Raw genomic sequence first — 16879 nt, forward strand, 5'->3', positions numbered from 1 at the left:
GATTCCTCCCCCCTTCTAAGTCTTTATTCCATCTGAACGCTTAAAGACCTTTTGCCTCATAACAGTTCTGAGGGAAGGAATCATCTGCCCCCCCCTCTAGTTTTCTTCAGCCTCCTTTTTGTAGCCTCTTCTCATCTTTTAGTTTGCCTCTTTATGTTGATTCGCAACCTCTTCCTAATGAAGCCTGTGTTAGCAAAACTTACTTGCAGCCATCTTGCCTGCCCTCCTGCCCAGTGCTGCAATTTGATTGGCAGTTGTAGTTCTATTGGCAGATAAATCCTCCTGACAATGAGGAAGGGCCAAGAAGAGGAGAAGAACACAACCTCAAGCAGTCTGTCAATCCATATTCCCTCCATTCTAGCCTTTTGGAAACGATTAAAGACTGGCTTATTCTAGAAAACATTTTCATGAGTTTGCTGACTTAATGTATTATACAATATTTATTTCTCTTATTCTTATATATGTCAGAATTTAGATGTTTAAATTTTCATTTTATTATCAGCCACCAAGAGGTGATTGACTGCAATAGCACTAGCAATAGCAGTTAGACTTATATACCGCTTCATAGGGCTTTCAGCCCTCTCTAAGTGGTTTACAGAGTCAGCATATCGCCCCCACAGTCTGGGTCCTCATTTCACCCACCTTGGAAGGATGGAAGGCTGAGTCAACCTTGAGCCGGTGAGATTAGAACCGCTGAGCTGCAGATAACAGTCAGCTGAAGTGGCCTGCAGTACTGCACCCTAACCACTGCAGCAGGACATAAACCCAATAAATAAATAAATACAGACAGTCCTCCGTTTATGACCATAATTGTGCCTGGAAGTCATGCTGGACATTAAGTGGGTCCTCATGTGATTGCACCCAATTTTATGATTTGTTAAGTTGATTACCCTAGCAATTGTGGTCATTTTCCACAATTGGTCATTGAGCAAATCCATTGTCCACAATGGGCCTTTTTTGCCAGAAGTAAATGTAGGTATCCAGCAAAAAAAAAACACACCTTAAATTGCAATCACATGACTGTAGGACACTGCAAATGGCCATAACTGTGGACTGATTCCCAAGCACCAGTTGTGTGACTATTGGGAGAGAGCGGCCATTGTAACTTCAAATCCTGTTGATATGTAGCCCTATGGAGGCTCATCATGATTTTTAAAAGTTGCTAAGCGATCAGTCATAAGTCAAAGACTACCTGTACAGTAATTTAATCAGTTATATATTTCTTAGTTTTATAGATGACTCTTACTGATTTTCAGATATTGCTGTCATTGGTCCTCAACAGTTAATAAATAAAGAGTGACTCTTAACTTTTATTGGAATATTTTGCTGGAAGAATATCATTCAGAGCTTCTTCTACATTAATGTGATGCAGTAAAAAGTCTTGCAAATGCAAAGTTATAAATCTTTCCTGGCTCAATAAATCACTGGATTTTGTTTAGCCAGACAAATTTTGGTGGGAAAAATATTGTGTTATCTGTTATTACTTATTCTAAACAATGACAGATAAGGCATTGAAATAAAACAACTTCGTGTATACACTTGAATGAAGTTCTAAATATTAGAAAAAAATATTTATTTTGGTTTTTTTAGATATGAATATTCCGAAATAACTTGTTCTATGTTTGTTATTGCTCTCTTCACAGTACAGATTTACTCCAAGCTTATTATGTTTAGCAATGTTTAGACTGGACTTGGCAATTTGACATTCTCAGAAACCCAATAGGTTCCTTAGTTTTCCCCTGGTCTAAGAATGCAGAAATTGCATGACTGACCTTTAAATCTCATTGGGTTGGATTTTCTTTGTTATTTTGTCCTTAAGGTCAGAAAATGTTGAGACTACGTAGAACTTATGTTCTGATAATTTTTTGATGAAGACTGTTAAGAGGTTTTTAAGTAGTTGATACAAAATACTTCTTTTTCCTTTACTTTTTATCACTGCCTCTAACCAGAATGATAGCTCCTAAAGGACCTGTGTTGATAGCTGAGAACATCAATTCTATAAAGATCTTCAGATTAAATATTTTAATATGTTGGGGTTGATGTTTTAAATTTTTCTATGTAAAAGGATTGCATATATTAATCTGTATTAGAAGACGATTGTACTTTTAATACTTTTAAGAGGATCAATATTATATTTTAATACAAATTTTATTTTAATTAAACAGGTGCGTCAAATTTAATTTTGGATGATAGTGAAGATGAAAATGTTTCATCGATATTTGAAACAAGTTGCCAGCCAGGATCACCAAAGAAACAATTACCAACTGCTGTACATAAACCTTACCTTCATTATACAATGTAAGTTAATAACTCTGGTACTGTATTCATCAAGAACTAAACAACATATCTCTTGCCGTGCCAAGTAAGCATATTAGTATATTATGTACAGCACTATTTTAATATAAACATTGAGATGTTTAACCATTTTTTCATATATCAGATCTTGACATTAGGTTTTTAAGAACCAAACAGTACAAATAATGATTCTTGATAGCTATTTAATGACTTTGTGGAAAAGTACCTATTTTTCGGAGTATAAAACACACCTTTTTCCCTCAAAAAAGAGGCTGAAAATCTGGGTGCATCTTATACACTGAATACAGCATTTTTTGCCTCCTGAAACCCCGCCCCTTCACCAAAATGGCTGTGCATAGCTTTTAGCAGGCTTTCAGAGAGCTCCTGGGGGCTGGGGAGGGCAGAAATGAGCAAAAAATGGGCCGTTTCTTGCTTAATTATCCCCCCCAACCCCCAGGAGCACTCTATAAGCCTCCTAAAGGCTAACCATGCCCTTTTTTTGTGACAAAAAACAGGCCTGTTTTTGTGAAAAACAGGCTGTTTTTGTGAAAAACAGGCTGTTTTTTGCCCCCCCCCCTTCCAGGAGCACTTTACAAGTCTCCTAAAGGCTATTCATGCCCTTTTTTAATAAAAAAAACCTCGGGCTGTTTTGGGGAGATTTGCAGAGTGCCAAAACCTTTTTTTTAAAAATTTGCTTCTTCAAAACCTTGGTGCGTCTTATACTCAGAAAAATACGGTATATAAATGTAGTAATTCAATGCATTTATAATGGGAAGAGTTTATGTGTGGTGGAGTAATATGGCCTCACAGTTTGAAGTTAAATATTGTTTTATAAATAACATTGCGGTGGTAAATATTTAAGTGAAATTAAGTAAACCTGGCCTTGCATCATATTTTGTTTATTTTAATATATAGGCTGCACAACTCCATAATGACTCTGGGTAGTATACAATGTACTGTACAAACAATACAAAAAGCAAATGTTTAGAGAATAATAACATGAATTTCTATATGCCAATCATTTCACAAGGGGTCTGCTATTCATTCCAGCCCAAGACATTGAGGGAATACCCAAGTTTTAAGGGCTTGTTTAAATAAGGTCAATGTAATAGACGCACAAACTCTGGGAGAATATTGGTTCAGAATCAGGTGCTATCGCAGAAAAGATGCACTTCCCCCTCAGATTATACAGTTTAATTGATGGGACCCTGACTATGCCAACTGGGCCAAATAATTCAGGGCGGACAGGAGCTATGGTTAATGGACAGTCCCCCAGGCCTTATATCATGAAGGGTTTTATAGATAATAATTATCACCTTGATTTGCACCCAAAAGCCTGCTTATAACTATTGTTACTCACAAAACAAAGATGTTATATGGACATGCCTTTAATGGCCTGTACTGCTGCCTTCTGGACCAGCTACACATGCTGAATGGCCTTCAAGGACAGCCCCATGGTAAATTCATTGTTATAGTCTAAACACAAGCATGAAAGATTGTACCTCCTGCTTCTGACAGGATAATTGATACCCTTGATGAATTTGCATAAGGGTTTTCCTGGTCACTGCTGCCATCTAATCCTTGAATAGCAAATGTGACTTCAGGACCCATCAAATTGGGTACCAGTCCCTCCCCCTGACTTTTGGTGAGGTCCATTGTAACTTTGAACATCCCTAAGTGACATGGTGAAATGAGGACCATTTGGAAACAGGTGGCTGTGTTAGTAGATCTGAAAATCTGACCTGAGAAGAGACCTCAGAAGTTATAGACTCAAACTAGGTCTAGGGAGCCACAGAAGATCTTGCTATTGTCATCTTGAGAGGCTTTGTTCAGTCAGAATCCAATACTAAATCAATCCAAGCAAATTCAAGTGACTATTTTCCAGATGCCTAGAATATTTTTCATTGTAAACCTCTAGATAATCTTGTGGCTTGTCCCTCTCCAGCAACAAACACACTTTTTAAAAGGGATTGTTAGACAACTCTCTGTAGACACAGTAAGAGGCCTATATGATTTTTGCCCAGTGAGGCTGCTGATTTCAGAAGCTGGAGAAACCAAAACGGAAAGGTCCATTTTTAAAAGTGTTTACTTCCTACACTTAATTTCTTACTTGTGCTTTTTATATAACATTCTAAAAAACTCCCCAAATGGGAGGCATTGTGGCACAGAGACTTGTTGAGACTCCCAATTCTCTGACAGAAAAAAAAATCTGCAGAGGTTTTCTTGAGAACAGATGGAAACAATTATATTCTTCCCTTCCAGTGGAAAAATATAATAGGATAGTTTTTTTATCCATAGATGGAGCATGGCTCTGGTCCAGGCTTCTTTTCAGAATACAAACAACAAACAAAATTGTGCAGCAGGTTTTGGGGAATCAATGGAAGCAATTTAGGGGGTAGAAAGGCACAGGTTCCATGCAGGTCAAGGGTTACATTTTCTTATTTTGCTATATACATATTTACTCAGAATAGTTTTATTGCAATCATAATAAAACTAATAAAATATCGGGAGATTTATGATAAGGATAGTGATATTTTGTAATTGTTTTAAAAATCAGTAGCATGCTTAAAGTCTTTAATATCACTTCTCTGGTAAATATGCTGCTTTTCATCTGTAATATGAAAGTTTAATTCAAGTTTTGATTCTGTAAAAACTTTGTAGTGTTTTAAGGAAATCTTTAAGGGTAATTTTTCTAGGAGAACAACATGAATGTCAATTTCACTAGGCAGAAAGCAAAGTGAAGTGGGCATTACAGAACATCTTCCAGAACACCCAGAAGAGCTTTGTAAGAGACACGGTTGATTCAAAGAAGTGTAATTTTTTGTGTTGGGTTGTGTGTTGTGAAACTCTCTTAATATTTAGTACATCCCTTTAATATAAGCAAAAAGACAATTACAATAAACCTCATACTAAGAAAATGTATCAGAAAATGTATAGGTTATTTAAATTGTTATGTATGTGTGTTAGAACTGAATTAGTTTGTTTTTGTTCACTATCATAATTACAGCTTGTCGTTGCCTAAATGACTTTCCAGTTTAAAACAGAATAAGGTATAATGTAAAATAATATAAAATAATTCAGGGTTATTCCTCAATAGTTTTTATTGTGATTGTTGTATTGCCTGGAGCAGGAAGGCTATAGTACAGCTGCAACAAGTCTTTTATGAGGAATTAGTCATTTTGCTTTTTTGCTTACATAGCACAATTCACATTAATCTGTGTGTGTGTAAATTGAAAACACAATATTTTGACTCTATCAAAGTATTGATAAATGGTTGGACAATGAAAATGTAGTAAGATGAAATATTTCAGGCTATTCACATTCTGCTAACGTAGTAAAAATATAGGTTATGATAAGTGCTTTGTAGATCTGAACAAAATATTATTTTTGTTGCAGGTCAGCTTATCACCAGCCCACATCTTACAGGCCAAGATTACTGCTTTCCGGAGAAAGGGATTCAGGTCAGACTTCACACCTTGCTCCAGCTTTATTACATTCTCTTGAAAAAATTGCTGTACACAGATTAGATCTGCCAGCACTTTATTCGGTCAGTGCAAAAACGCCTGAAGAATCATGTGCACAGGTTAGTTTGCATTTATATCACTTTTGATTAATGTAGCACCTATTGAATTTTCAATGTGTATAGAGGCCTTCATTAAATTATAAAAGCTGAATATCTCAGTATTTCTCTGAGGTATTGTGTTGCTAGAAATAGTTAAGGATTCTTCTGTGTTTAGAATCCATATATAAAACAAAGTTTGAAAAAGAGGGGCATAGCCTAGTAAAGAAAGAATCTTCTTTCTGATTATTTTTACTCTGATTTGGCAGTTGGATAGCTTTTTATGCTTATATTGTTTTTGGATGACACAGATGAAGCACACAGTCATAGAAGAAATACAGCTACAGGTTATATATGAAAAACAGCAAGTGGAGGAGAGGAATCTGTTTAAATTAGATTAAGATTAATCCTTACAGAATGAACTACTTGCTCTCCTTAGTGAAGCTTGAATTAAGCAAATATGCTTAAGATATGCCACTGAGCAGGATAACAATGGCTGCAGCAACCATTTTAGAAACCAACCCTTTTTTGAAATGTAGATTTAGCAAAATTATTCACCATCAAATTGTGTTTCAGGACAGCATAGAAAATCAGTTCACAGGTGCTTTCATATTTTAAAACAGTTTTTCCTCTCTTCTGGACTTCAGTTTATGCCCAAGCCAGGTATTGGGGTAGTGAATATTTCTTTCAGTTTTATTGCATTGTAGTTTAAAATACTTCATTTTATTTCATATCCCATCCCAATTATAAGAGACACAAAAGCTCCAGAAATGAAATACAGAAAATACATTTAAACAGAGTAGTAGAATTTAACTTAATTTGTTGGAGCCATACCTCTGACATAAGAGTCTTCCAAAGGATGGGGACCACCACTGGGAAGATCTGTCATCTTGTCTATGTTCTATTTGTGAGGAGGTGGAACTCTCAGGCAGATAGAATATATTGTGTCCCTTTTTATAATGGAGGAACAAGGGGAGCAGTATGCAGGGGCAGTATGGGAGAGAGAAATAGTTTATTGTTTGTTAACTTTGTAGGTGAAAATTTAGAATTTCATAGATCCCATTTGGTATATAGAAAAATAGCTTTTCAATAAGCAATTATGCTTCAAAATTAATATTGGTAGCAATTTTAAATATTAATTTTTATGTATGCAATACATGTATAATATTTAATGTTCAGATGCAAAGCCATTGTTTATAGTAAAAGATTGAGGTTGTATTGTATAGCATTTATTTAACAATTTAATGGAAAAGTTGGGGGAAGAGTTCTGCTAAAGTGAAATATTTGATAAAACTGAATTTGCAAAATGTATGTAATTTATTTCAGTGTACTACTTTAGGTAATTCATATACCAAAACTAGTACACTGAAATAAATTACATACATTTTGCAAATTCAGTCTAGATTGGTTTGCGAAACAGTATTCTTTTGCGTTGTAAACTTTTGCAAGTAAAATCAAAATTTGTTAAATGGGGGCCTATAAAATCATGGCTTTACTATACAGTTATCCAAGGACAATTTGAAACCATAAATATATGATTTATGTGACAAACACTCCTATGTACATGTAGACACTTAAAACATCTGTTTGAAATGTTCCATAACCCTATTTCTGCCCGCAGTTGTAAGTATTGGTTAAATATTTAGCTAATGATAATATTTGTTAATGTTAATATTCTCAACTAGATCTTTCGTGAAGCAAGGAGAACCCTACCAAGTATTGTTTACATGCCTCATATTGGTGATTGGTGGGAAGCTGTCAGTGAAACTGTGAGAGCAACTTTTCTAACTTTGCTGCAAGATATACCATCATTCTCACCAATATTTCTACTTTCTACCTCTGAAACAATGTATAGTGAGTTGCCCGAAGAGGTGAGCATGGAGTGATTTCTTGGTGCTACCAAGCACCACTTAGGTAATCGCGAACCAGATCTGAACCATTCTAATTTGTTAATGCAAAACTTTTGTCAGTTTTTGTATATGCGAGGAAAACCTCCACTCCCCACTGTATTATGTGGAGCATCTTTTTATATCTGGGGGAATTTAGCAGTTCTGCTGCAATTTGTTAAAAATAGAGGTTGCAATTTGCTAATATGAATTATTAGACAGAGGATTTTTTTTAAAAAAAATTGAGTTATGAGAGGTTGACAGATAGTAAGTTGACAGATAGATAGTAATTATATTTGCAAATGATTCTAAAATGGAAGAAATATCTGGTCTATATGCTCATGCTTCTACATCCTGATTGCTGAAATAACTGGCTTTGCATTAATTGGAAAACATTGTGAACTGTTGATTTTCTTCTGCATTACCTTGTTTTGACAATAATTATTGCCAATGAACTCAGTATAACTAGTTAATAATAAATTATTACTTGCCAAGATGACCTATCTAATTCTGCTATATCATATATAGGAGAAAAGTTTGAATGGTTATTCTGACGATTCATAAAGTAGTAGAGGAAGGGCAGGGAGGGAAGGGGTTATCTTTTTAATTTTTTTTAATGTTACATGTTTTAAGATTTACAAATAAAAAGCAAAGTCAAACAAAAAGAAGTTGTAAAGATACGAAAAAGCAGCCCAGTTTTAAACATAGCATGGGCCACAAGGAGTAATATTGACCATTCTTTCCATTATGTTCGTAGCAAATTTATAAGCAGAGACTAAATACATGGTCATAGGTCGGAGGGGAGAGAGAAAAAATGTTCTATGATTAGTCAGATTTTCCTTAAAAAACTTTAGGAAAAATATTCACCTATTATTGTAGCCATATTCAAATGGTACATGGCTCTAGCCATCTGCTCTGTTTTTTAAGTATTTTGTGGGACTCAATATTCTGGGCAATAGATGTTTAAGTTATTTTTTATTTTTTTAGAAAGTAATTTGAGACCAGATACTACTTGATAGACACCATGGAAAAATCCTTTCATAGCATTTAATCAGTAGTATTGAGTTAAAATTTTCATTCTTTGGACCACTAGAATAACTGATGTGGGCCATTGAGAATTGTGGTCCATCATTCATAGAGAAAGGGCAACAGGTATCCCTACAGGGACTTGAAATATTCCTGACAACATAAATTATGAATTGGCAGAATATTTCAATTTCTCACATATGGATTAATATTCTTCCTCACTGCTGAACCATTAACCATTGGCTATGAAATAGCCAGAATATATTTTCAATACTTCTAATTGCCGCTATTTTCATGTAGGTGAAGTGCATCTTTAAAATTCAGTATGAAGAGGTTTTTTATATTCAAAGACCTAGCAAAGAAGACAGGCACAAATTTTTCCAAGAGCTGGTTCTCAACCAGGCATCAATGCCACCTCCAAGGAGAAAACACACAGGTAAATTAATGATTTAGAAAATCTGGAATGTATGTCTTTTCCATTTGAAAATCACATTGTTTGTCTATTTGAACATTAAAAATAACACCAACAGATGATTATACCACAAGGGATTTATGTTCAAATGTAATTTCCTAACTCCTCAGTTTTAGCTTTAAGGTGGAATCAAAGTTCAAGTCCCAGATCTGTTCACAATTAGCAGATAATACACATTGCAGTCTTAAAAAAATTAAGTGATGAAGATTGTGGGGCATGCCAAAATTGAACTGTTCACAATTCCAGGTTTATATTTCCAAGCTGGGTAAATGCAGGTGTAGGATGAAATAGCTAATATAGGTCGCTATTAATGAAGGTGGAATGCTGCCTGTTCAGGTGAAATTCTTACTGAATTATATTGTGATAGAATATTGTGGCGATGATTAACCAGAAGAATATTTTTTCTGGTAGTTCAGTTAAAATATGATCTGCATGAACATTTTATGTAATAGTTCTGAAGTGGAGGGGGGGGGGAATTCATTGGTGAGGATAATTAGAAATCAAACTATACAATCTGGGACTTATTGGGTCATTGTTGAATTTCCTTACGGAAAACTGGTAGTGAGAGTTGGAAACCCTCCCTCTTCCCAGAATATAAGTAAATTACTGCTGCTGGGTGTGTGTGTGGGGGGGGGGAAAGTGAGGGAACACACGAGGGACCAGGAAGCTTTTAGGGAATATTGAAAATTTGGACCACATGACAGTAGCAGCATGGTGGTGTCACTAAAGCAACCGCAGCACAGTGGACAGAAGCTATCTGGCATAGCACTTTAAAAAACTAAATGCAACCATTGACCTGAAAATTGCCTCCTAATCCCTTAGAAAATGCTTGAGGGGAATTTATAATCTCACAGGCTCTTAAGCCTGGTCCCAACTCCTTTTGGAATTAAGTGTCACAAATGTGTGTAGTGCATAATCTTTTACAGCAACCTAGGGAAACTCTGGTCCTCCAATTCTTGAATTTCTGAATTTTTGAATTTCTCAATTCAGCTAACCCCAATCAGCAAGGGCAGTAGTGAAGGAATGCTGGAAACTTGTAGAATATCTGGAGGAGCACAGATTCTCTGTGGTCTATACTATTCACAATTTCCCTGTTATTCATTAATATAAATGATATATTTATATTATGTAGGAGCCTGAAATGGCTGCCTTCATTTTTAGTGTCAATACCTCCTTGGTTAAAAGATGGATGGATACAATTGCTTATTGTTCTACAATTCCCAGGGGTTCTTCCCAGGTGTGGGTTCTGGCTGCTGCTACTGCTGATTTGCTCAGGGATGCGCTGTGCATGTTCACGCATAAAAAATGCTTCTGTGCATGCGCAGAAGCAAAAAATTAGATGGTGGCGCCTATGGCGCCGCTGAGAGAACCAGTTTGGGGGCGTGGCAGGCCGAGTAACTACCTACTTGGCCGAACCGGTAGGAACCCACCTCTGGTTCTTCCATGATCTATAAACTGAGATGAGGAGCATAATGGTTTGGGGCTTTAGTATGTGGAAGTTGTAATCAAAAAGCCTACTTTGCCTGACTTCAAGTTTTGTTTTAGCTGTTTCCGATATGGAGGTGCTTCCTCTTGCATTGCCACCTCCTAGCCGCCAGTTGTCAGAGGCAGAAAAGCAGAGAATGGAAGACCAGGAAGAAAATACATTGAGAGAGCTGCGGCTGTTTCTCAGAGATGTTACCAAGAGGCTGGCTACAGACAAGCGCTTTAACATCTTCAGCAAACCGGTGGATATTGAAGAGGTCTTGTTTCAGTAATGTGCAAACAATGAAGTTGACCTACTAGCAATTAATCCAAAATTTACCTCTTACTTATTTTCATAGACAATATCTACATCTAACCTATTTTGCGCATTTTCAGGGATGGTGGCATAATCTTAACTTTTAAAGCCACAGCTATCTTGCCATAAACATCTGGCTAACACTGCCTTGTTCAGGCTGTAACTTCCATAATGTGGCAATAATTTTAATTGGTCACAGATGTAAATGCCTGAAGAAACAACATTGAGCTATTGGAAGTATAAGAAAAAAAATTAGTGAATTATATTGCCTAATCCAGAAAATTCTGCAAATTGGACATTAATCTCTCCTCTTACCTTTTTCTAGCTGAAGAGAGAATTGAAAAATTAAAGGCTTTAACTACACTATTTGATCTGACTATTTCTGTAATTATTGTATAACAAATTAACAAAAGGATTGGAATTGCCTAGCCAAGTTTGAGCCACTTAAAAGAATTTTGGGCTTTGCGCAGAAAAAGAAAAAAATAATAATTGTTATGAGGCAAAGCTGTTATAGTGTCATTTCTACAGATAGGATGTCACTTTTTAATCTTGTGACATCTATTCATTTTGGTCAACTTCAGAGCTCAATTTTGCACAAATAATTCAAGAAATAAAAATTGTGATGTGCTTAGGAAAAAATGTAATTTCCATTATGCTAGCATGTATGGGGTTTGATTATTCATGGATAGAACTATAAGACGAGGGCTGCAAAAATCCAGATCACCACTAGGTGGCAGCAAAGAGATGCAGAAGCTGAAAGGGAATTTTGCAACACAGATCACCCTAATCACATTTAAAGGGTATCATTTATGTGCTCTTATATGATTTAAACCAGCCTTTCTTATCTTAACATTTTCAGGTTGTTCAATTATATTTTAATATTTCTATCAGCACGGGAATAATCCAACATGTGAAGGTGCTAATTGAGAAAGCCTGATCTAAAGAAACTGCACTTTGCAAGTGTATAACTGGGCTGGATCATAATTTCAGAGACATAGCAGAAGTTGACACACCATGGAGCCTAAAGTAGATACAAAAAGGTCTACATACCCTTGTTAAAAAACCAGGTTTTTGAGATGTTAAAAAAAAAACAGACCAAGATAAATCTGTTCAGATTTCCCCCCCACCTACTGTAATCTATAAGTTGTACAATTCAATTGAAGAATAAAGTGAAATCTTTTAGGGGGAAAATAACAATACAGGAATAATGTGACTACATAAGTCAGGGGTGTCAAACTGGCTGCCCGCTGGTCGGATGCATCATGTGCAGGCTATGCCCACAAAGGCACGCAAAAAAGTCATGATACAGGTAACATCAACGTGATACAGGGGGTTTGACACCCTTGGGCATAAGTATTCACACCCTCTTATCCATAAGGGTGTGGCTGTGTTCAGAATTAACCAATCCCATTTCAAACTCATGGTAAATAGTCATTTCGAAATGGACATATATAGTATAGGTGGTACCTTGCTCAGTAGTAGTAACTGTGAGAGGGATCTTGGAGTCCTAGTGGACAACCATTTAAATATGAGCCAGCAGTGTGCAGCAACTACCAAAAAAGCCAACACAGTTCTAGGCTACATAAACAGAGGGATAGAATCAAGATCATATGAAGTGTTAATACCACTTTATAATGCCTTGGTAAGGCCACGCTTGGAATGCTGCATTCAGTTTTGGTCGCCACGATGTAGAAAAGATGTGGGGACTCTAGAAAGCGTGCAGAGAAGAGCAACAAAGATGATATGGGGACTGGAGACTAACGTTTGCAGGAACTGGGTATGTCTAGTTTAATGAAGGACTAGGGGAGACATGATAGCAGTGTTTCAATATCTCAAGGATTGCCACAAAGAAGAGAAAGTCAAACTATTTTCCAAGGCATCTGAGGGCACAACAAGAAGCAATGGGTGGAAACTAATCAAGGAGAGAAGCAACTTAGAACTGAGGAGAAATTTCCTGACAGTTAGAACAATTAATCAGTGGAACAGAAATTGCCTCCAGAAGTTGTGAATGCCCCAACACTGTAAGTCTTTAAGAAGATGTTGGATAGCCATTTGTCTGAAACGGTATAGGGTTTCCTGTGTTTCCTCCAAGGTCCCTTCCAACTCTGCTATTGTATTGTATTGTATTTCACACCTGCCATCAGTTAAAGTGACTCTGTTGAAGCCCATATAAAGGTGTTCCAGTAGGACTTTTTTTTGGCTTTTATTCAGTTGCCTCTTACAACCAAAGCCATGGTCTACAAAGACCTTACAAAGCATCCAAGGATTTTATTGTTGAAAGGTATCAATCAGGAGACGGGTATAAAAAAAATGCAGGCATTGGATATACCATTGAACACAGTGAAAACAATCATTAACAAACGGGAAAAATATAGCACAACAGTGATATTATCAGGAACTCAATGTCCCTCTAAAATTTATGAAAACTGGTCCAAGAAGCTGCTAAAAGGCCTACAGCAACCTTAAAATTGCTGCAGGAATTTCTGGCAAATACTGGTTATGTATTACAAGTGACAACTATCGCTTGTTTTCTTCATATATCTGGGATGTTGAGTAGAGTGGCAAGATAAAGGCTTGCCTTACAAAGAAAAATATCCAAGCTTGACTACATTTACAAAAACATACATCAAGTCTGTCAAAAGCATATGGGAAAATGTGTTATGGTGTGATGAAAACCAAGGTCGAACCTTTTGGCCATAATTTCAAAAAGTATGTTTGATGCAAAAGCAACACTGCACATCAAAAGTACACCATACCCACCGTGAAGCATGGTGGTGGCAGCATTATGTTTGGGGCTGCTTTTCTTCAGCTGGAATTGGGGCTCTTGTCAAGATGGAGGGAATGATGGACAGTGCCAAATATCAGTCAATTTTGGCACAAAGCCTCCAGATCTCTGCTAAAACACTGAAGATGAAGAGGAAGTTCACCTTTCAACAAAACAACAAACCTAAGCATTCTTTCAAATCAACAAAATAATGGCTTCACTAGAAAATCAAAATTTTGTGATGGCCCAGTAGGAGTCCGGACCTGAATCTAATTGAAAATCTGTGGGTTGACCTGAAGAATGCTATGCACAGGAGATGTCCTGGCAATCTGACAAATTTGGAGCACTTTTGCAAGAAAAGGGAGCAAAGATTTCCAAGGCAAGATACGCCATGCTGATGGACTCTTACCCCAAAAGACTTAATGCTGTCATAAAATCAAAAAGTTTAAGGGTGTGCATACTCATGAAACCATGTTATTGTACTTTTTTTTAATTTTTCCTGCTTAAAAAGGTTTGAGTTTGTTTTCAGTTGAATTGTACAGCTTATGTTACATTAAAAAGAGAAAACAAATAGGGGCCCTGGTGATACTCTGGTTAGAATACAACACTGCAGGCTAATTTAGTCCAGGGTCTGGAGTTTGATCGTGATGGATCAAGGTTGACTCAGCCTTCCATCCTTTCAAAATTGGTAAAATGAGGGCCCAGATTATTGGCGGCAATATGCTGATATTGTAAAGCGCCCAGAGACTGCTATAAAGCAGGAGTCCCCAACTGCTGGGCCGCAGCCTGTTTGCATGCTTATGTAGAATGGTTCCCACCTCCTGCCCTCTTGCCAAGCCATAAAGGTTGGGGACCGCTAATATAAAGCACTATGGGGTGGCATATAAGTCTAAGTAATATTGCTATGCTGGTCTCGTTTTTTTTACATCTCAGAATCCTGGCTTTAACAGAGGTATGTACATTTGCTAATTTATTTGAATGTATAGTTGCAATTGGGAGAATATCAGTGCTAAAATCAGGATGAGCAAGAAGCCGTATTGTAAAAACAAATGTTTACACTAAAAAGTAGACTTTCAGGCTGAAAAAGAATGGGTGGTAGAGTTTGCTAGAGTTCTTTTTCAGAATTCCATTACTATATTTTCCAGTGCTCTACTTAAAAATGCACCCATTCTAGAGTGCCTTGGGTTTGAACACATCTGGTTCTTGAGAGTCATGTTGAGAGGCACTGACCATCAGAGGTATTTTTAAGCACTAAGCCGCCTTGCTTGAATGGCTTCAAAATCTCAGCCTGATGTCATAAAAAGAAATCATAGCATTTTAAAGAACGGTGTGTGTTTAAAGGGTTACATTATTTTGATTAGTAATCATAAAGGAGTTGATAACAGATGTGGAATGGTCATAAATCATAACGGGAATGAATCATTAAAGTGTTCCGTCATATACTGCTGTGTATGTTGAGCCTGACCCAGTTTAGGAATCTTTTTCTTTGAATGTTATATAACCAAGAGAAAAACATTTAAAGAGTTCAACATAATAAACTTTACATTAAAGTCCATTCCTGGCATGTTACTGACATTTTAAGATTAAGTATTGCAAATTTGCCTTCCATTACACAAGACATTTAATTTTTTTTCTCCTTTTCAAAACAATGAATAAGATTTGGCCCAGATTTGTTAGTATATAATTTTCCTTTGAGAGGATGGAATAGATTAAGAAGGCATTTTCCCAAGTCAGATTTCTTGTTTTGTTTGTGCTATAGGTTGGTATTTTGCTTGAGTTTCTTGCATGTTGTGTGCATTAGATTCTACATCCTTTTAATACTTCTGCACATTATAATTTTTAATTATGAACATTTCATTTTGTAATTCCTTCACGGCCTCAAATATAGAATCTGCATAGCCCTATAATAATTGATTATTTACAGCTTTTAAAATAAGAGAAATTATCTCCTTTCCTTTTCTTTCCTTTTCCTCACTAATATTTTTAGTTATTTAAGTTATGTATTGGATTAATACTTTGGACACTGTACCTTTAAGCAGCCCTTATATTTTAAGAATATTTATACTGATTAGATATAACTGAGCAACAATATCTGATGTTTGTGCAGAGATCCACAACATTTGTTCAGAGTAGATAGTAATGTGGATGGCCAGCACACAAAGATCTGTCATGAGTAATATGGGTGAAATTTCATTTTTTTCCTGATTTTATATCATAGTTTTGCCCTATAATATGTAGCGTCTATTGTAAACTTGTCAACTCTCGTGATTCTGTTTTTAACTGGTAATGTAAAATTTATTTGCTAGGTCTTCTAAATACCATAGAAATATATGTGAATGGGCTGCTTTAATATTTGTTTGAAGTCTTTTATTCATATGCTATATTTAAAATGATTTTTTAAAATTACTTGTTTTATACAAAACAAGGTGATTTTGGTACAGGCAAATATTTAAATTGTGCTGAAAAGTCAGAGTAAATGAATTTCAGAGTGAACACAACAGTATAATGATTCTATCAATGCTAATTGTAGCCTTGATTGTTCATGTGTTTTGAATTAATATTCTGAAAATGTAAATAAGATGTTGAATATAAGAGCTATGATAAATCTGTGTCACTCTTGCATTTTTATTACAGGTTTCAGATTACCTTGAAGTGATCAAAGTACCAATGGATCTTTCTACAATAATAAGTAAAATTGATAAACACAACTATTTGAGTGTAAAGGATTTTCTAATAGATATAGATCTTATCTGCAGCAATGCTTTGGAATATAATCCTGACAAAGATCCTGGAGGTAAGAAAATATTATTTCATCTTTTGCTTAAATAGGAAAGAATATTTAACTGTAAAGCAATTGCAGTTTAAATATCTGTGTAAATGGCTTCCTATTAATATAAATTGTTTGAAAGTTAGCTTTGCCAGAAGTGTGCATCCTAGGATTATTTACTAAAGTGTGTTATTATTTATGGTTGATTGCATAGTCAGTCATGAGTTTCAATTGTATTTGGCATTTTTATCCATCCATTGAGTCCTTCCAGGACGTGGGATAGGCAGATGTTGTCTTTCATGGTGCCGAAGGATGGAAGCTGTTCTAAAT

At 36.0% G+C, this 16879-nt stretch overlaps 1 protein-coding gene across 4 annotated transcripts in view; it reads left to right on the top strand.

Moving 5' to 3' along the window:
• The window catches only part of ATAD2B (ATPase family AAA domain containing 2B), a 73752-nt gene that overhangs the window by 37060 nt on the left and 19813 nt on the right, over window positions 1–16879 (top strand). For 2 of the 4 annotated variants that reach the window (XM_087716961.1, XM_087716958.1), the window contains exons 17-22: window positions 2166–2298; window positions 5692–5878; window positions 7540–7725; window positions 9067–9202; window positions 10784–10965; window positions 16417–16576. In XM_087716961.1, the coding sequence (XP_087573087.1) occupies window positions 2166–2298; window positions 5692–5878; window positions 7540–7725; window positions 9067–9202; window positions 10784–10965; window positions 16417–16576 (984 nt within the window). Of the gene's footprint in view, window positions 1–2165; window positions 2299–5691; window positions 5879–7539; window positions 7726–9066; window positions 9203–10783; window positions 10981–16416; window positions 16577–16879 lie in introns of all 4 variants that reach the window. The other 2 variants (XM_087716957.1, XM_087716960.1) reach the window with 1 other exon arrangement.

This window comes from Thamnophis sirtalis, unplaced genomic scaffold (assembly GCF_051295495.1).
Source record: "Thamnophis sirtalis isolate CommonGarterSnake01/CBP01778 unplaced genomic scaffold, rThaSir2_p1.2 scaffold_5, whole genome shotgun sequence".
Taxonomy (NCBI): Eukaryota; Metazoa; Chordata; class Lepidosauria; order Squamata; family Natricidae; genus Thamnophis; species Thamnophis sirtalis.